The sequence below is a fragment of the Nyctereutes procyonoides genome, unplaced genomic scaffold (genome assembly GCF_905146905.1).
Source record: "Nyctereutes procyonoides isolate TBG_1078 unplaced genomic scaffold, NYPRO_anot_genome, whole genome shotgun sequence".
Classification (NCBI taxonomy): Eukaryota; Metazoa; Chordata; class Mammalia; order Carnivora; family Canidae; genus Nyctereutes; species Nyctereutes procyonoides.
Genome location: NW_026575141.1, coordinates 15,436,397 through 15,455,058, shown reverse-complemented (window position 1 = coordinate 15,455,058; position 18,662 = coordinate 15,436,397). Strand labels below are relative to the sequence as shown.

Sequence of the window (18,662 nt, the reverse complement as noted above, 5' to 3'; positions counted from 1 at the left end):
GATGGATTTGGATACAGATGATTTTAATAATCTTTACCATTAAGTTAAAGCAAAAGCCAAAAATAGATTGATTAAACCCCAGCCTGGCCTGGTGAAATTAAGGTTCTGCTGAAGTAAGTTCTATGCATGAATAGAATATAGTATATTAATGTCTCCTATTATGTTATTTTCAACCTATTATTATTACAATGTTTTTTTGTGTGTGTCCACTTAAGAATTCATTCTCTAATGAATGTCTTCTCAATGTTTTACTTTCCACATTTCGATCTATAGTCCACTTATAATTGGTTTTTGTAAATGGCAAGAGAGGGGTCAAATATCTTTTTCTTTTTGTGTGGATTCCTAGTTGACCCAAAATCAAAAGCCATGCTTTCTACAGTGATCTTCGTGCCACCTTTGTCATAAATCAAGGTCCATATATAACATGGGTCCTCCTCTTAATTTCAACCTTTCTGTAACCTTATGCTTTAGAGTCACCTTTCATAAATAGCACTTAGGGTTTTGTTTTTGTTTTTTTAAAATCTGACCTTTAATTGGTTATTTAATCCATTTACATTTATTTTGATTATAATATATTTGGACTTATTTATGCTTTCCTTTAAATTGTTTTCTGCCCAATTTCTTTTCCTCTCATTTTTTTGCTTTAAAAAAAAAATCGGGATCCCTGGGTGGCGCAGCGGTTTAGCGCCTGTCTTTGGCCCAGGGCGCGATCCTGGAGACCCGGAATCGAATCCCACGTTGGGCTCCTGGTGCATGGAGCCTGCTTCTCCCTCTGCCTGTGTCTCTGCCTCTCTCTCTCTGTGACTATCATAAAATAAAAATAAAAAAAATAAATAAAATCTTTATAAATCAATCAATCAATCAATCAATCAAACCTCCTTGAGGGATGCCTGGGTGGCTCACTGTTGAGCGTCTGCCTTTGGCTCAGGGCGTGATCCCGGTCCAGGGATTGAGTCCCACATCAGGCTCCCTGCGAGGAGCCTGCTTCTCCCTTTGCCTGTGTCTCTGCCTCTCTGTCTCTCATGAATAACTGGATAAAATCCTTTTTAAAAATTAAAAGCAGCTATTTAAAAAAAAAAACACAACTCCCTGAATATTGTTATTATTCTCTTCTTTTGTGTATTTCCCCTTAAAGTTTTTCTCTTTATAATTCTGCTACCTATTCCACTTTTATTGTTAATAATAACTCTTAAAATTTATCAAATTTTATCAAGCATGACTAACACTCTTAAAGCTGAACAATTTCTCATTTACCTCATATAAAAAAGACTTCAGAACATTTTAGCCCAGGTCTTATTTTTATTTTATCTTGAAATAATTTTAGATATACAGAGAAGTTGCAATATTTACATTGGCATAATACTACTAACTAAACTACAGACTTTATTTGAAATTTACATTTTTACATTTTCTAACCTGGGATCCCATATTAAATTTAGTTGTCACATTTCCTTAGTCTCCTACAATCTGTGATAGTTTCTGAGTCTTGGTGTTTTATGTCCTTGACATTTTAAAGAGAACTGATCAGATATTTTGCAGAATGGAATCCAAATCAATATGGATTTGTCTGATGTTTTTTCCTAATTGGATTCAGCATATGCATATTTGGCAAGAAAACTGCAAAGTGATTAGCCCTTCCCAGTCCTCCCCATCTTAAAGTACATAATGTAGTGGTGATGCTGATTTTGATCACTTGGCAAAGATGGTATCCACTGGGCCTCTACACTGGAGTTACCATTATCCTCTGGAATATTCAAAGAGATTCTTGATTCATACATTATTTATAATATTCCGGTTCTTTTTATCCCCCCTCATTCCAGTTCTTTTTATTTTTTTATTTTTTTAAAGATTTTATTTATTTATTCATGAGAGACACACAGAGAGACAGAAGCAGAGACACAGGCAGAGGGAGAAGCAGGCTCCCTGCGGGGACCCCGATGTGGGACTGGATCCCGGGACTCCAGAATCACACTCTGGGCGGAAGGCAGGCACTAAACCACTGAACCACCCAGGGATCCCCCCAGTTCTTTTTAAATACCATACATGACACACTACTATTGTTTTATATAGACCACTATTTCTTTGAATAGACATGTGACTACCATTTTACTTGTTCACTATTCTATCGTGAATTTCAGAAATTCCTTTTAAAATATATCTTCCGTTTTTTTCCTCTAAAATATATCTTTCAGAAGTTCCTTTTGAGCAAGTCTCTTTGTAGTAGAAGTTCCCAGTTTTATTTACCTGTAAATATTTTTTCTTTTCCTTTTATTTTTGAATGATAACTTGGCTGGATGCCCAACTCAAGAATGATAGGGACTTTCTGTCAACATTTTGAATGAGTTATTCTGCTTCCCATCTGGCTTTCACTGAAGCTGCTAGGATGTCTGTTCTTATCTTGTCATCCTGCTGTAGGTGTTCCTTCTCTTCTCTCTGACTGCTCTCAGTTTATTTTTTGTTAAAGATTTTATTTATTCATTTGAGAGAGAGAGATAATATGTAGAGAGCATTAGCAAGGAGAGAGGAAGAGGGAGGAGAAGCAGACTCCCTACTGAGCCGGGAGCCAGATGTGGGATGTGGGACTCAATCCCAGGACCCGGAGATCATGACCTGAGTCGAAGACAGACGCTTAACCATTTGAGCTACCCAGGCACTGCTATTCTGTAGTTCTACAATGATATTTCTTGGGGCACCTGGGTGGCTCAGTTGGTTACACATCTGCCTTCAGTTCAGGTTCATGATCCCAAGGTCCTGGGATGAAGCCCCATATCAGGGTCCCTGCTCAGTGGGGAGTCTGCTTCTCCCTCTGCTTCTGTTGCTTCCCCTGCTTGTGCTCTCTCTCTCTAATAAATAAAATCTTCTAAAAAAAATAGCATAATGATACTTCTTTTTATTTATTCTGCTTGGATATGTTGTATATCATAGATCTCTTGATTCATATTTTTCATTAGTTCTGGAACATCTATAGCCAGTATTTCTTCTAAATATTGCCTTTGCTCTATTATCTCCACTTTCTCCTTCTGGAACTCTAATATATGTTACTCCATCTCATTATATTTTTCATGTACTACTTTATATTTTCCATCTCTTCTCTCTTTACTATATTTTAGATATATCTTATTTATTTTTTAATTCACCACCACCACCTTTTTTTCTTTTTTGCTGTGGAACAGTTTTACTATCTGCTCTGGGTTTTAGCAGTGGCTTTACTCTTGTCTTATTAAAAGCGTCCTGTTTTGTCCTCTGTTAAGGCTCTTGGCCCTGGCATGGCTGGGGGATGGGATGGGGGGAGGAGGGAGAGAAAGAAAAGGGTAGGAAGGGTAGACAGGGTTCCTCTATTCGTTGGCAAACTCCTGATTCCAGTAGGGGCACAAAGGCCAGAGGAGAGAAGCCCCAGGGCTCTGGTGGTGGCTCTCACATCTTCGGCCATCACGCAGGAGCGAGTGCTGGAGGCTGGCTCAAGATAAACAAAAGGAATTCTGGGAATACAAACAAAAGCCTGAAGCCAAGGCCTTTTTTTCTAGGAAAAGTCCTCTTTGCTGTCCACAGAGAGCCATCCTGCAGAGAGTTTTATTCCTTACAGAAAAGCAGTCTGTCCCCTCTTGCCCTCCCTGATGTTTGGCCAGCAGGAAGGTGGTCTCAGACATCTGGGCCCCAAGTGCTTGTCGGCCCTTGTCTTCCCCTCTGGTTCTTCTTCCTACTCAGATGTACTCTTGGGCAAGTCATCTCCCATTTGCTTGGAACCTTCTGGATTGCATATCCCACATGTATTTGACAGCAACCTTGGATTCAGCCATCTCCTAACTGAAAAGCGTCAGCATGTAGAACTGCTCTGGAGTCAGTGTGTCACCCTCCTTGGACATCTCATAGTTAAGCAGCAGGGTCACCACACCTCTCTTGAGGCTCCATGGAGTGGGGGAACTGCTCTAGGGGTCACAGTGAAAGTTGCTTTGTTTCCAGCTTGAGCAAAGTCCATTTCCATGTATTTTGTAAACCACTCATTCATTTCCTCCTTGGTTGGTGAAAAGGAGACCGACCCTCACCCCTCAACTTCTTGCTGACTGATGCAGGCTTTGTACTCATTAGATGGGCTTGGTCCCAAGGCCACCATTGTCACCTTGTTTTTGCCAAAAAACATCTGGCTGGGCTTCCAGGTGTTGCAGATGTCTTTCAGCTTGCTGTTGTTCATGTTGGCCATGGAGAAGATGAAAAAGTACTTGTATGCATCCACGCACTTCCAAAACTCTTCTATCAGGCTCTATTTCAGTTCTAAGCCTTCCTTGGCAGTTTTGGTTAAGGAAACTCTTGTTGAGCTTGGATTTGTGTATATATTCCAGACATATTTTACAGTGTGCCAGCTATCCAGTTGTTCTAGCATCATTATTGAAAAGACTACCTTTTCTCAATGCTCCAAAGTCCCATATTTTTCAAAAGCCAAGTATCCATATGTTATAATCAAATGTCTGTTTCTGGGCTTTCTATATATTCTATTGATCTATTTGTTCTCATGCCAGTGCCATATTATCTTAGTTATTATAGCCTCATAAGAAGTCTTCATACTCAACAAACAAATCCTCCACCTGATTTTCCTTTTTTAAGGAACATCTTGGCCCTTTGTCCAAAGACTTTTAAGAATCAGCTTGTCAAGTTCCACAAAAATAAGGTTAGGATTGAATTTATAATAAGACCGAATTTATATATAAATTTGAAAAGAATACCACTCCATTTATTTAGGTCTTCTCCAATACTCTCATTACATTTTGTACTTGCATGAAGTATTTTTCTGTAGAAGTCTTATACAGTTTTGTTAGATTTATTTCTAAGGACTTGATTTTTTTTTAATTGTAAATGATACCTCTTTAAACTTTCATTTTTCTAACTCCTTTTTGTTAACAAAAGGAAGGAAACTTACTTTTGTATATTGATTTTATATTCAAGAGCATTATTTAATGTTCCTATTGATTCTAATAATGTATCTGTAGATGATCTTGGATTTCCTACATACATAATTATATTATCTGAGTAATGACATGTTTATTTCTTAAATAATTTTTTTACCTTTTTTTTCTTGCCTCATACCACTACCATATCCAGTATAATACTGAATAGAAGTGATGATACAGGGCAACATTTCTTGCTTCCAATATCAAAGGAAAGCTTTCACTGTTTCACCACTAGGTATGATATTTATAGAAGATTTTTTAATGGCACTCTTTAGTAGTAAATTAAGGAAATTACCATCTATTCCTAGTTTGCTGAAAGTTCTCTCTAAAATCGTGAAAAATGTTGCAGTTTATCAAATGCTTCTGCATCTATTGAAATATGATTTTTCTCCTTTCGTCTCAATGTGGCAAATCACATTAACTTTTTTTTTTTTTTTAAGATTTTACTTATTTATTTGACAGAGAGAGAATGAGAGAGCACAAGCAAGGGAAGGGCAGAGAAAGAGGGAGAAGCAGAATCCCTGCTGAGCAGATAGTCCAATGTGGGACTCAATCCCAGGACCCTGGGATCATGACCTGAGCAGAAGGCAGTTGCTTAACCAAGTTCTTCAGGCTCCCCTCACATTAATTTTTTTTCCACATTAATTTTTTAATGTTAAAATCCAACCTTGAATTTCTGGGACAAATGCACCTTAGTCACAAAATACTCTCTTTATATATTGCTGGTTTCTATAGTACTTAGAAAACAGTTTTGTACTGTTTAGAATTTTTGCCTTGAATAAAGTTGTCTGTAATTTTTCATGCTGTGCTTATTATGTGTTGATATCAAGGTTAGTGCTAGTGTCATGAAATAAGCGGGAAAATGTTCCCTCTTTTTCAGCTGTCTTTGGGAGTCTGTAAAATATGAAATCATACCAGCTTAATAGAAAGGATTTAATATAGGAAGTTGTGTAGAAATGTATTAGAGAACCAAAAAGGCAAAGGGGGACCTTCAGTAACAAAGAGATAGTAAATACCACCCCACGCCTAGGATGAAGAGATGAAGGAAAGAGGTTAGGTTACAAGCTGGGAATCCAGACTTCTGAGGAGGCGTGCTGCATAGCTGTGCAGATACTTCAGGAGTCATACAAAAGACATATAGTCAGGCTTTAGTTCTTGAAAAAGATATTTTACTTCGAGTTAGTTTTATAGAAAGCTCTCTTAAGATATTTTACCTCTACCTATTAGAAAATTGTGATAATATACTGAATTTGTTGAGACACTTCAGTACCATATATAAACTACAACATCCGCTTGCAAATGGCATTCTTTGCATATCAGGGAGCCTCTGGCTTTTTGTTTTCCAAAAATTTGCTGAGTTTTTTCATTCCTGTGTCTCATTTTCTTTGACCTTTTTTATTCCTTTCTATAATTCTAATTTGATTCCAAGAGTATCATGTGATAAATGCATGCAATCAATAAACTAGCAATCGTATATAAAGCTAGCTTATTAGTAATAAATGTCTTATTTTTATATCTATTAAATTATTCACTATAGAATAAAATTATTATAAAACTCATTTGTAATTTCAAGATCTTTATTATATGTCTTCTTTTAATACCAATATTTGTTTTGTAGGTTCAAAGGAGAAAATTAAACATGAAAATTAAAACTGAGTTACAATCTCATATTGGTGTAAAACATTCCAGCAAATAAGATGTCTGAAAAGGAGAATACTTCAGAAGAGCTGGAAGATACCACTGGTCTATTTAGCACAGAATCTAGATCATGGTCAGTGGAGCCTGAATTTATTAAAGAAACATCAAATTTGTTAGAGGAAGCTTGTGTTGGGAAATCTTCCAACCAAATTTGTGAAACATATCCTAGAAATGATAAATTCGGTATGTATGATGATACATCAATACTGTCCCATGGAAATAAGTCTAAGAAAGATGAAGAGCAAAGGTCTAAGAAACATAATGAACAAACTCTTCAATTTTTTGAAACAATCACTATATATGACAGCTTGCAGTCAAAGAGTGATATTTCACAAAGTCCACCATTATCAATAACTGAGATGGCTGCTGAATACCAGCCTTTCATTGGCTTCTTATCTCATGAAACAGTAGAAACAACTAGTTCACAACTCTCTGAAGAAAATCAGAAAGGACTTGGCTTGGAATCAGATAACTTTACAGTTAACCTCAAGGCCAAGGGTTTACAAGAATTCCCTAAGGACATTTTAAAAATCAAATATGTAAAATATCTATATTTGGATGGGAATCAAATCAAAAATTTTAAAGGGGCAGACTCAGGAGATCTGCTGGGACTTGAAATTCTATCCTTGCAAGAAAATGGGTTATCATCACTTCCACCTGAAATTCAGTTATTTCATAATTTAAGGGTATTAAATGTCAGTCACAATCAAATATCACATATACCTAAAGAAATATCGCAGCTTGGGAATATCAGGCAACTCTTTTTAAATAACAATTGCATTGAGAATTTTCCTTCTGGCTTAAAAAGTCTTGGAAACTTGGAAATTTTAAGTTTGGCTAAAAATAAGTTAAGACATATACCAGATACTTTGTCTGGTTTAAAAAACTTGAAGGTTCTCAATCTGGAATATAATCAATTAACAATATTTCCTAAAGTTCTGTGCTTCCTTCCCAAGTTAATTTCACTAATCCTTACTGGAAACCTGATAAGCAGTTTGCCAAAAGAAATTAGGGAGCTTAAAAATTTAGAAAAACTTCTGCTGGATCATAATAAACTTACCTTTTTGGCGGTGGAAATTTTTCAGTTGCTCAAAATGAAAGAACTCCAACTAACTGGCAATAAACTGGAAGTCATTTCACACAAAATTGAGAATTTTAAGGAACTCAGAATTTTAATACTTGATAAAAATCTATTGAAAGAAGTTCCAGAGAAAATTTCCCACTGTGTAATGTTGGAATATCTTAGTCTTAGTTGTAATAAATTAATGGAACTTCCTAAGAACATCTACAAGCTCAAAAATTTAAGAAAACTCCATGTAAACACAAATAATATAGTGAGGATACCTGAAGATATCTCACATCTTAATAATATAATCAGCCTAGAATTTTCAGGAAACATAATCACAGATATTCCCATTGAAGTAAAAAATTGTAAGAAAATAACTAAAGTTGAACTCAGTTATAATAAAATAATGTATTTTCCAGTAGGTTTGTGCGCTTTAGATTCTCTTTATTATCTGAATTTTAATGGAAATTATATTTCAGAAATACCTGTGGATATATCTTTCAATAAACAACTGCTTAATTTGGAGTTAAATAAAAATAAACTCCTCATATTTTCTGAACACTTATGTTCTCTTACTAATCTTGAGTACCTGGATCTTGGTAAAAACCAAATAAGGAAAATCCCACCATCTATCTCCAATATGGTATCACTCCATGTTCTTATTTTATGCTGTAATAAATTTGAAGTTTTCCCTATAGAAGTGTGTACTTTAGAAAATTTGCAAGTACTTGATCTTTCAATAAACCAAATACAGAATATCCCTTCAGATATCTGTAACCTAAAAAGAATCCAGAAATTAAACATCTCAAGCAATCAATTTATGTATTTTCCTATTGAACTGTGCCAACTTCAATCATTGGAAGAGCTGAATATAAGTCAGATAAATGGAAGAAAGGTAAGAGATTGATATTTTGAGCTTTGGAGGGAAGTTGTCACTGGAGGGGATTAGAATTTAAACTGTAGTATATGTGTGCTTTAAACTTAGCAGGAATTTTTTATTTTTTTAAAGAAGAAGGTTTTTTATTTTTAACTCCAAACATGGCTTTAAAAATATATTTCTCAACATGAAAGCTTCATAGAAAAATATTTCATTAAAATAAAATTCCAAGTAACTAAAGTTGACAATTTTATATATTTCTTTTTATTTCAGTTTAATTGTAAAAAGGAGTTTTAAAGTTACGGATAATATAAAAACGGTATTGAAAATTTAGGAAATTGATAAATCAAAGTAAAAAAAAAATCATTTCAGAAGCATACCATTGTAATATAACTATTGGTCACTTGTCATATGTTGATACAACTCACTTTAACTCTTTTTTATGTGTATGGTTTATAAGCAATTATAAAAAGATTCTACACTCAATTTTAATTTTAATTTCTTCTATTTTCACTTAACATAAGCATTTCCCCATAATATAACGCAATCTGCCCAATAATTGCTATAGCCTATACAATGATACATGTACTAATCATATGTTGTATGTTTTTCAACATCATATATAATGCTGTGATGAACTTCTTCATAAATACAGCCTTTTTCACATTTTACTGTTTTCTTAGAAAATTTTCCCTAAAGACTTGCTAGATCAACAGGAATAAATGTTCTTATAGTTTAGCTTTTCATTCTACTTGAACCATAAGAATTAATATTATGGAAATAGTTTTAAAAAATCAAACATTGCTGATTTATATTAAGATCTTAGTAAAATAATGAAAAGGATCCTAGGGCTATTATCTGGCTATGTTTAATTTGACAATTACAGTCAATTAAAGTCCTTTTATAGAGACTGGACTATTTTATAGAGGCTGGACTATTACCTACAGCGAGATTTCCCAAAGTCGATCCTTAAAAACCTAGTCCCAGGAACTGCTTCTTAAAAAAAAGGCGGGGGGGGGGGGGTCGTTCCTGTGATCAAATAGCTTTGAGAAGCACTGCTTTCTTCTCTTAGAGAATCACAATGAATATTAGTATTAAAAGCTCTGAAGATTCCTGCACTAAAGAAATTGGTTTGTCTCTATTTAACCCACATTTCCCAAACATATCCTTTTAAACTTAACATCTGCTATACAATACATTTCCAGAAAGGCTACTCCAGGGAACACTTACTTAAGTAGCTGGAATTGAAAATGATACATGTGTTTTTAAAGTTGTTATTGCACTAAAAGACACTTTTTGGTTCTGCATTATAATCAACTAACTCTTTGTCTGATTTATAATCCTCTCACTTTCTCCTCCTGTATCTTACTGCGCAAGTCTACAGGGTTGTGCCCTTAACCTCCTCTTTTCTATTAACTTCGTACCATACTATTCCTATGACCCTCAAATCTGCATAACTGGAGCTATCTCTCATCACTGCTTTAGTCCCATAGTTCACAGTTTCTCTGGAAATTCTGTTCTTCTACTGTCTCAAACTTAACATGACTTGAAAAATCAAACGCATCTTTCCAACATTAACTCCCTTCGTAACTTTTCCGTTTGTTTGTGATGCCACTTTCTTCAGACCTACCAATCTAGGAATCATAAAATCATCTTTCTTCCTTTTCCATCACTAGTTACACTGAAACTTACACCAAAATTGTCTCATTTTTCCTTTGAAAAAGCTCTTAGATCAACTCCTTCATTTTCCAGTGTCACTATCTCCAACCTGGTCCATGGTCATCACTCACTTCATGCCTAGACTGCTCCAGGAGCCTTTTGACTATTCTCTTTGATTTAGCCTCCTTTCATTTATCAGGACTTGTCAAAGCCATCATAGTTCATTACAGAAGACTGTTTTTAGGAATCCAGTGGTTGCCAAAGGCACCAATCCATATCATCACAACCTCACTTCAAAGGTCACCAGGTGGGGGTGCCTGACTAGCTCAGTGGTAGAGCATGTGATTCTTGATCTTGGGTTGTGAGTTCAAGTCCTCTATGTTGGGTGTAACACTTACTTAAGAAGAAGGTGGGGGTGGGGAATGCCTGCATGGCTCAGCGGTTAAGCGCCTGCCTTCAGTCCAGGGCGTGATCCTGGAGTTCCGGAATCGAGTCCCACATTGGGCTCTCCGCATGGAGTCTGCTTCTCTCTCTGCCTGTGTCTCTGCCTCTCTCTGTGTGTGTCTCTCATGAATAAATAAATAAAATGTTTTTTTAAAAAAGGAGGCAACTATGTAAAATAAAACTGGATATCCAAGGACACCTGAGTGGCTCAGTGGTTGAGTGTCTGACTTCGGCTCAGGGTGTGATCCTGGAGTCCTGGGATCGAGTCCTGCATCGGGTTCCCTGCATGGAGCCTGCTTCTCCTCCCTCTGCCCATGTCTCTGCCTCTCTCTGTGTCTCTTGTGAATAAATAAGCAAAATCTTTTAAAAAAACCTGGATATCCTTAGGAAAAAAAAACACCAAAAAAAAAAAAAAACCCACCAGATGGAAAAATGATTTACAAAAACTCTTCTTTAAAAATATATGATTGGAAAGATCACTTTGATAGCCCACTTGGGGTGGAGGATTAATTTATAACAGCAGATGGTCACTAAACAGTCATCTGAAGAAGATGAGTTCAGGTTAACCATGGCTTTTATTTTACTAAGTGAAGGGTGCCCAACAGGAGTTTTCCTTCTGTAATAGCTCTATTATCACATGGTTCTTAGGTATGTCCTCTAATAAATGCTGAGTAAATGCTTAAAGAATATTGGTTTTATTATGTTTTAAATTAAATTTAAATTTAATAATTTAAAATTATTATTTTAAATTTAATAATTTAAAATTATTATTATTTTAAATTTAAACCTATCCCCCTGTCTTGACCTGACTCCTACATGCTAGGGCCACAAGGGCTGCCATGGCCCAGTTCCGTATTCTTTCTCCAGATATATCTCCCTCTGCTGTCTATTACCTCTTTTTAGTGTTCAGCTTCAAACTGGCCCATTGTTATGCATGGTATTTGTCTTGCCTTAAGTCCTGTAACTTCCATTCAATCTTACTCATTCTTAAAAGGCCATTCTAGTCCCATCTGCCATACAACACTTTCCTTTAGCTCTCTGATTTGTACTGATACACATTCTCTAAACTTCCATATGTTATTGTATTCTTTATTTTGGCACTGGATTACCTATTGTTTAATACTATTGCCTGATGGTTTTCTATGTGAATATTCTGTTCCCTGAACTGAATTTTAATCTCCTTGAAGTTAGGGGGTGTTTTTAAATCCTTTTTTAATATACGGAAGAACATTGAGCACAATATTCAGGATTTACCTTGTTTTTTGGTTATTTCTGAGGGGCTCATTTATTCAGAATTCTTTGCTCAGTCATAGAGATTTCTTCATTTCAAAAGCCACCTGTGATGGTCATATTTTCTCTGAATATGTGCATTTGTTCTTCACCACAGCAGGGTATCTTAATTCCTATTATTTTGCAATACATTCTGTACTAGTTTTTTTGAGGCTACATTGCCAAGCTGCGTGAGTCCATTCTAAAGGGGTTTATTGAGCACTTACTCAAAATGCATCTTGACTGGGAACACGTACACAAAAAAAGTATAATACAAATATCATGTCATTTAAAAATCCAAGGAAAATACACACAAGAGACTAATAAAAAGCACTGTCGATGAGAATAGGAATAAAAATATTATATGTAGGACAGAATAGTTGGGAAAGACTTCAGGGAGGAGAAGAAACCAAAGCGGGTCAGATTCAGGGAGGGAAGAAAGGGATAGATAGTAAGGAGCACTATGTGCTGGAAGAGTGAGGAAAATGGGCTAATAAGCCCACTTGGTTAAATTGGTAGCACTGGTCAGACTAGGGAGGTCCCTGGATGCCACACAATATACTGTGGATTTTAGCAAGGAAGGAAGTCACAAAGAATTTGTGACATAGTGAAAATATCCCTTTTTAAGACCAAAAAACCAAACTTCCATTGGATTTTAGACAAAATTTTAGTCACAGAAATATTTATGAAAAATATAATTATTTAATCTTTGTTACAGTTAAGAAGACTTCCAGAAGAACTGTCTAATTTGACTCAACTTAAAAGACTTGATATCTCAGATAATGCAATCAGAGAGATTCCAAGAAATATAGGAGAACTGAGAAGTTTGGTTAGTTTAAATGCATACAACAATCAAATAAGTTATCTGCCACCATCTTTTCTATGTTTAAATGATCTCCAGCAACTAAACTTGAGTGGTAAGTGTCAAGTGTAATCAATAATAAGCATAATCGGGATCTCTGGGTGGCGCAGCGGTTTGGCGCCTGCCTTTGGCCCAGGGCGCGATCCTGGAGATCCGGGATCGAATCCCACGTCGGGCTCCCGGTGCATGGAGCCTGCTTCTCCCTCTGCCTGTGTCTCTGCCCCTCTCTCTCTCTCTCTCTCTCTGTGACTGTCATAAATAAATAAAAATTAAAAAAAATTTTTTTTAAAAAAATAATAAGCATAATCAACAAGTAGAGTATTCATGTCTAGGTTGCAAATTTTGTTGGTAGAAAGGTAGCCAACATAACATATTAAGTGCTCAGTGGAAGGAAATGACTATCCTAGGTACAGAAAATGAGAGCAAAGCATAAGGTCCAGTTGCTTTCCTAAAAGAGGGTATAACCCACCTGGGGATCCTGAACATATTCTCTTTTCTTTTCTGTCCTCTCTTCCTCTATCCAGTCATTAAGTATTTCTTTCCTTCCTAAACCTGACTTCATCCATCTCTCTACACAAACTTACCTACAGAAACTTAGAGCCACATTTTCTGTATTTTCCTTTCTGACTCCCCTAATCCTACTCTTATACGCTATAATACTTGAATATCTTACAGTCTTTTGCAAAGTAAACCTCTACAATAACAAAAAAGTGTATCACTCACTCTAAAGGTCCCAGAAAAGATTTTCCAAAGGAAATTAATACCAGACTAGTATTTTTCTTAATTTTTATTATGAAATACTTCAAATTTATAGAAAATAATAAATACCTAGGTACCTACTCCCAGATATAAAGTATATTAACATTTTGTGATATTTACTTGAGATACTTTTTAATTGTTAGGAAATAATAGAGTTGAAACTTTTTTTTGTACCTCTACTCAAACTAGAAGTAACCACTATACGGAAATTGGTATGTATCTTTTTTTCTTCTATGTTTTTATACATATATAAATATATCCATAACAAGTAGTACTATTTTGAGTTTTTAAATTTTATTAAGTCTTATCATACTATATGATATGTAATTTACTATTCTGTAACCTAATTTTTCATCTGTCATATTTCTCAAATTAATCCATATTAATATATACATACTTATTTCATTCACTTTAAATGTTATGTATTCAATTAAATGGTTATTAACAATTAATCCATTACCCTGTTGATAGATAGCTAGGTTGTTTCCATTTTGTTTGGTACTGTAAATACCCTGTATATGTTCCTTTGCTTCAGTTTCTTTAGTGCATATAGCCATAAGTAGAATTGCTAGATCAGAAGGTATGCAAATCTTCAACTTTACCAGATTTGGACAAATTGATCTCCACAATGGTTGTACTAGCTAACCACATGACTAATTGAATTTATGAAATTATATCTTTCATTTGGAAGTAGCATTTATAACCAGAGCTCTGCACTTTCTTAGATTTAGAGGATTTTCAGAATTAAAAAAAGGTAATCATTTTTGGTCAATACTCTCAGTAGTATAGTAAAACCTATAGCAATGAATCAATACTTAGTTATAATGCAACACTGTGAGGATTAAACAGTTAATCACTAAGCACAGAAAGCGATGTAGGTTTTAAATAGATGTTAGAGTCTCTCTCCAACAAGCCAGAATAACAAATGAAAGGAAGGTAGATTGACCTGCAAACTGTTCTTGGTTGTCCTCAGGGAGAAGGACTGTTCTCTGGCCTCATAGTTCTCTATACAGGCAATAATAATGCTATCAGGTAGGCTTTTCCCTTCTCCTACCTGTAAAACAGCTAGTTACATTAGTTTTGTTGTATCTGTTGTTTACAGATAATGTCCTCCATTCTCACAAGTCAGTGCTTGTGCCAAACAGTTGTTAAATATTTTGAATAGCACCACTGCTTACATATACTAATAAAACAGCCTCTGAAAGGCCTCCTACCTATAGCCTCTCTCTCTCTCTCTCTGCCCTTTGTTGTTGCCAGTTTTAAAAAACATTTTTTTTTTTACAATTTAAAAAACATTTTTATTGAAGTATAATATTACATACTGAAAAAAGTACACATTGTCTCAAAAAATTAAAATTAAAAGTAGAATTACCGTAATCCAAGCAATTCTATTTCTGGGTATTTATCCAAAGGAAAAGAAAACAGGAACTCAAAAAGACATATGCACCCTGATGTTTACTGCAGCATTATTTACCTAAGTGCCCATCATTGAAGAAAATGTGGTATGTACACACACACACACACACACACACACACACACACAGAGTATTATTCAGCCATAAAAAAGAAGGAAATTTTGCCATTTGTAACAACATGGATGGAACTTGAAGGCATTTTGTGAAGTGAAATAAGCCAAAGACAAATACTATACAATTTCACTTATATGTGGAATCTAAACAAAAGTAAATTCTTTTTATTTTTTTTTATTTTTTATTTTTTTTTAAAAGTAAATTCTTAGAGAAAACAGATTTGTGGTTGCCACAGGTAGAGGGTGGAGCTGGGTGAAATGGATAAAGGGGATCAAAAGGTACAAACTTCCAGTTATAAAATAAATAAGTCCTGAGGATGTAATGTACAGTATGGTGACTATAGTTAATACTTTTTGTAGGGGCCCCTGAGTGGTTCAATTGGTTAAATGTCTACCTTTGGCTCAGGTCATGGTCCCAGAGTCCTGGGATGGAACCTTGCATTAGGCTCGTTGCTCAGTGGAGAGTCTCCTTCTCCCTCTGCCCCTCACCCTGCTCATGCTCACTCTCTCTCTCTCTCTCAAATAAAATCTTTTTTTTTCAAATAAAATCTTTGAAAAAATAATAATACTTTTTGTATATTTGAAAGTTGCTAAAAGAATAGACACTAGAAATTCTCATTGCAGAAAAATTCTAACTGTGCTGTGATGGAAGTTAACGACTTATTATATTGATCATTTTGCAATATATACAAATATTGAATCATATGTCAATTATCTCTCAATTTTTAAAAAAGTACATACTTTAAGTATAGCTCAATGAACTTTTACACATTAAACAAACCTATATTTCAGGATCTAGATCAAGAGACGGACATTCCCAGAAACCTCTTCTTGCTCCTTTATAGTCACTTTTTCCCTTTTTCTTAACCAAAGGTAAACACTATCATGATTTCCAATACTGTCCCTTAAATGAAATCATAAAATACATACTCTTATATCTGTCTTCTTTCATTCAACATTATGTTTGTGAAAGTCACTCATATTACTCTATGTAGTTGTGGCTCATGCACTTTCAAAGCTGAATATACTGTATTTTAGTTATTCTGCTGTTGATGAGCATTTGGTAGAAAAGCAATTATTTTTTTGTGGTCAGATAACAAATTGTGATTTCAATCCTTTTAAATTTATCAGGATTAGCTCTAAAGCTCAGCATATAAGCTACCTTGATAAACACACCATCTACTTTTTAAAACGTGTATTCTGAATGTGTTAGTTACGGTGTTTTATGAATATCATAAGTGATAGTTTTGTTGGAATCTTTTGTTTTTACTGGTATGTTGTCTTGTTATACTAATTGCCTAGAGAACAGTGTTAAAATCCAAAATTATGGTTATGGAATTGTATTTTTTTTTGCTTTTATTGTCAACTATTTTATGTATGTTGAGGAACTGTTATTAGAAAAATGCATATATATGATTATTATAACTTTCAATTCTAATGAACTTTTAAAAAATTTTTATTTTATTTTTTATTTTTTTCTAATGAACTTTTTTTTGCATTTGAAATCCCCAGTTGTCAGGCTCCCAGCAGGGAGCCTTCTTCTCCCTCTGCCTATGTCTCCTTTCTCTGTGTCTCTCATGAATAAATAAATAAAATCTTTTTAAAAAAATCCCCAAATGTCCCTCTTTATTTCCAGTAATAATCTAAGATAACCACTCCAGTCTTCTTATGCTTATTGTTCACATGGTGTATCTTTTTTTTTTTTTAAGATTTTATTTATTTCAGAGAGCGATACAGAGTGAGAGAGGGCACAAATGGTGGGGAGAGGAGGGAGAAGGAAAGGGAGAGACAGACTCCCCACTGAGCAGGGAGCCTGATGCAGGGCCTGATCCCAGGACCCTGAAATTATGACCTGAGCTAAAGGCAGATGCTTAACTGACTGAGCCACCCAGGTGCCCCTCACATGGTATATCTTTACTATCAATTTACTTTCAACATATGTGTCTTTATATTTAAAATACATCCCATGTAGACAGCACCTGATCTTTATATTCAAAATTGTATTTCTCATAGGTAGCATATATAATTGGGCCTTAATTTTTCATCTTTTATGGCAATTGCTGCCTTTTAATTGGAGTATTTAGTCAATCAACACTTAATTATTGATATAGTTGGATTTATTTATTTATTTTTAAAGAAAGGAGCCTGACACATCCTTGGATCCTGAGGATCATGACCTGAGCCAAAGGCATACTCTTAAACCATCTGAGCCACTGCAGGCACCTCAGTATAGCTGGATTTAGATCAGCCATTTTACCACTTGTTTTCTGTTTCTCCCCTCTGTTAGCTCTTTTTCTGTCTCCTTGTTGAATTGTTTTTCTTTAGTTGCTTTCAAGATTTTCTCATCTTTGGTTTTCAGCAGTTTGACTATGCTATGCCTAAGTGTGTTTTTTATGATAATTAAGGTGAAATTTACACAACCTAAAATTAATAGTTTTAAAATGAACAATTTGGTGGCATTTAGCACCTTAACAAGGTAGCACAATGTACCGCTACCTCTAATTCCAAACATTCATCAACCCTAAAGGAAACACTTACTCATTAAGCAGTTGCTCCCTCTTCTCCCTTCCTCTCTCCCTCTGGTAATCACCAATGTGCATTACATCTCTATGGACATACTTAATATCCTGGATATATCATACAAATGGAATTGTACAATACATGATTTTTTTGGATTGGCTTCTTTCACTTAGCATAATGCTTTCAAGCTTCATCTATGTTGTAGCTTGTAACCGTAGTTCATTCCTTTTATAGCTGAATAATATTACACTGTTTGAATCTACTATACTTTGATGATCCGTTCATCCTCTGATGGACATTTGGGCTGCTTTCACCTTTCTGGCTATTGTGAATAGTGTTGCTATGAACATGTGCACACGTATTTATTCCAGTACATTTTCAATTATTTGGGTATATTCCTACAGATAGAATTACTGTGTAATAGTTTTACTTTAAATTTTTTGAAAAACTGTCAAATTATTTTCCACCGAGGTAGAACCATTTTGCATTTGTACCATCAATGTACAATGATTCGAATTTCTCCATATCCTTTTCAATACTCTTGGTTTACATTTTTTTGGATTACAGTTATGCTAGTGAATGTGAAGTGGTATCTCCTTGTGGGTTTGATCTGAATTTCCCTAGTGACTATGATTTGAGCATTTTTTTAGGTGCTTGTTGATCATTTATATCTTTTCTGGAGAACTATTGAATTCCTTTTCCCATTTTTATTTGTACTTATTTTTAAAAGATTTTATTTATTTATGGAAGGGGACAGAGGGAGGGGAACAAGCAGACTCTGTGCTGAGCTCTGAGCCTGACACAGGGCCCCATCTCAGGACCCTAAGACCATGACTTAAGCCAAAACCAAGAGTTGCACACTTAACCAACTGAGCCACCCAGTGCCCGTCCTTTGCCTATTTTTAAATTGGGTTTTAATTGGGTTGTTCTATTGTTGAGTTGAAAGAGTCCTTTATATATTCTGAATACTAGACCCCATCAGATATAGGTTTTACAATTATTTACTCCCACTTTATAGGTTGTCTTTTCTTCTTGAT

At 35.1% G+C, this 18,662-nt stretch overlaps 1 protein-coding gene and 1 pseudogene across 1 annotated transcript in view; one reads left to right on the top strand and one right to left on the bottom strand.

Annotated features, from left to right (window-relative positions):
* Nucleotides 1–3,697: 3,697 nt before the first annotated feature.
* Nucleotides 3,698–6,612, bottom strand: LOC129498154 (mRNA turnover protein 4 homolog; annotated as a pseudogene).
* Nucleotides 6,613–6,640: 28 nt separating this feature from the next.
* LRRD1 (leucine rich repeats and death domain containing 1) overlaps nt 6,641–18,662 on the top strand; it is a 29,419-nt gene continuing 17,397 nt past the window's right edge. The window contains exons 1-2 of the mRNA XM_055307497.1: nt 6,641–8,602; nt 12,675–12,873. Of these exons, the coding sequence (XP_055163472.1) occupies nt 6,641–8,602; nt 12,675–12,873 (2,161 nt within the window). The remainder of the gene's footprint in view (nt 8,603–12,674; nt 12,874–18,662) is intronic.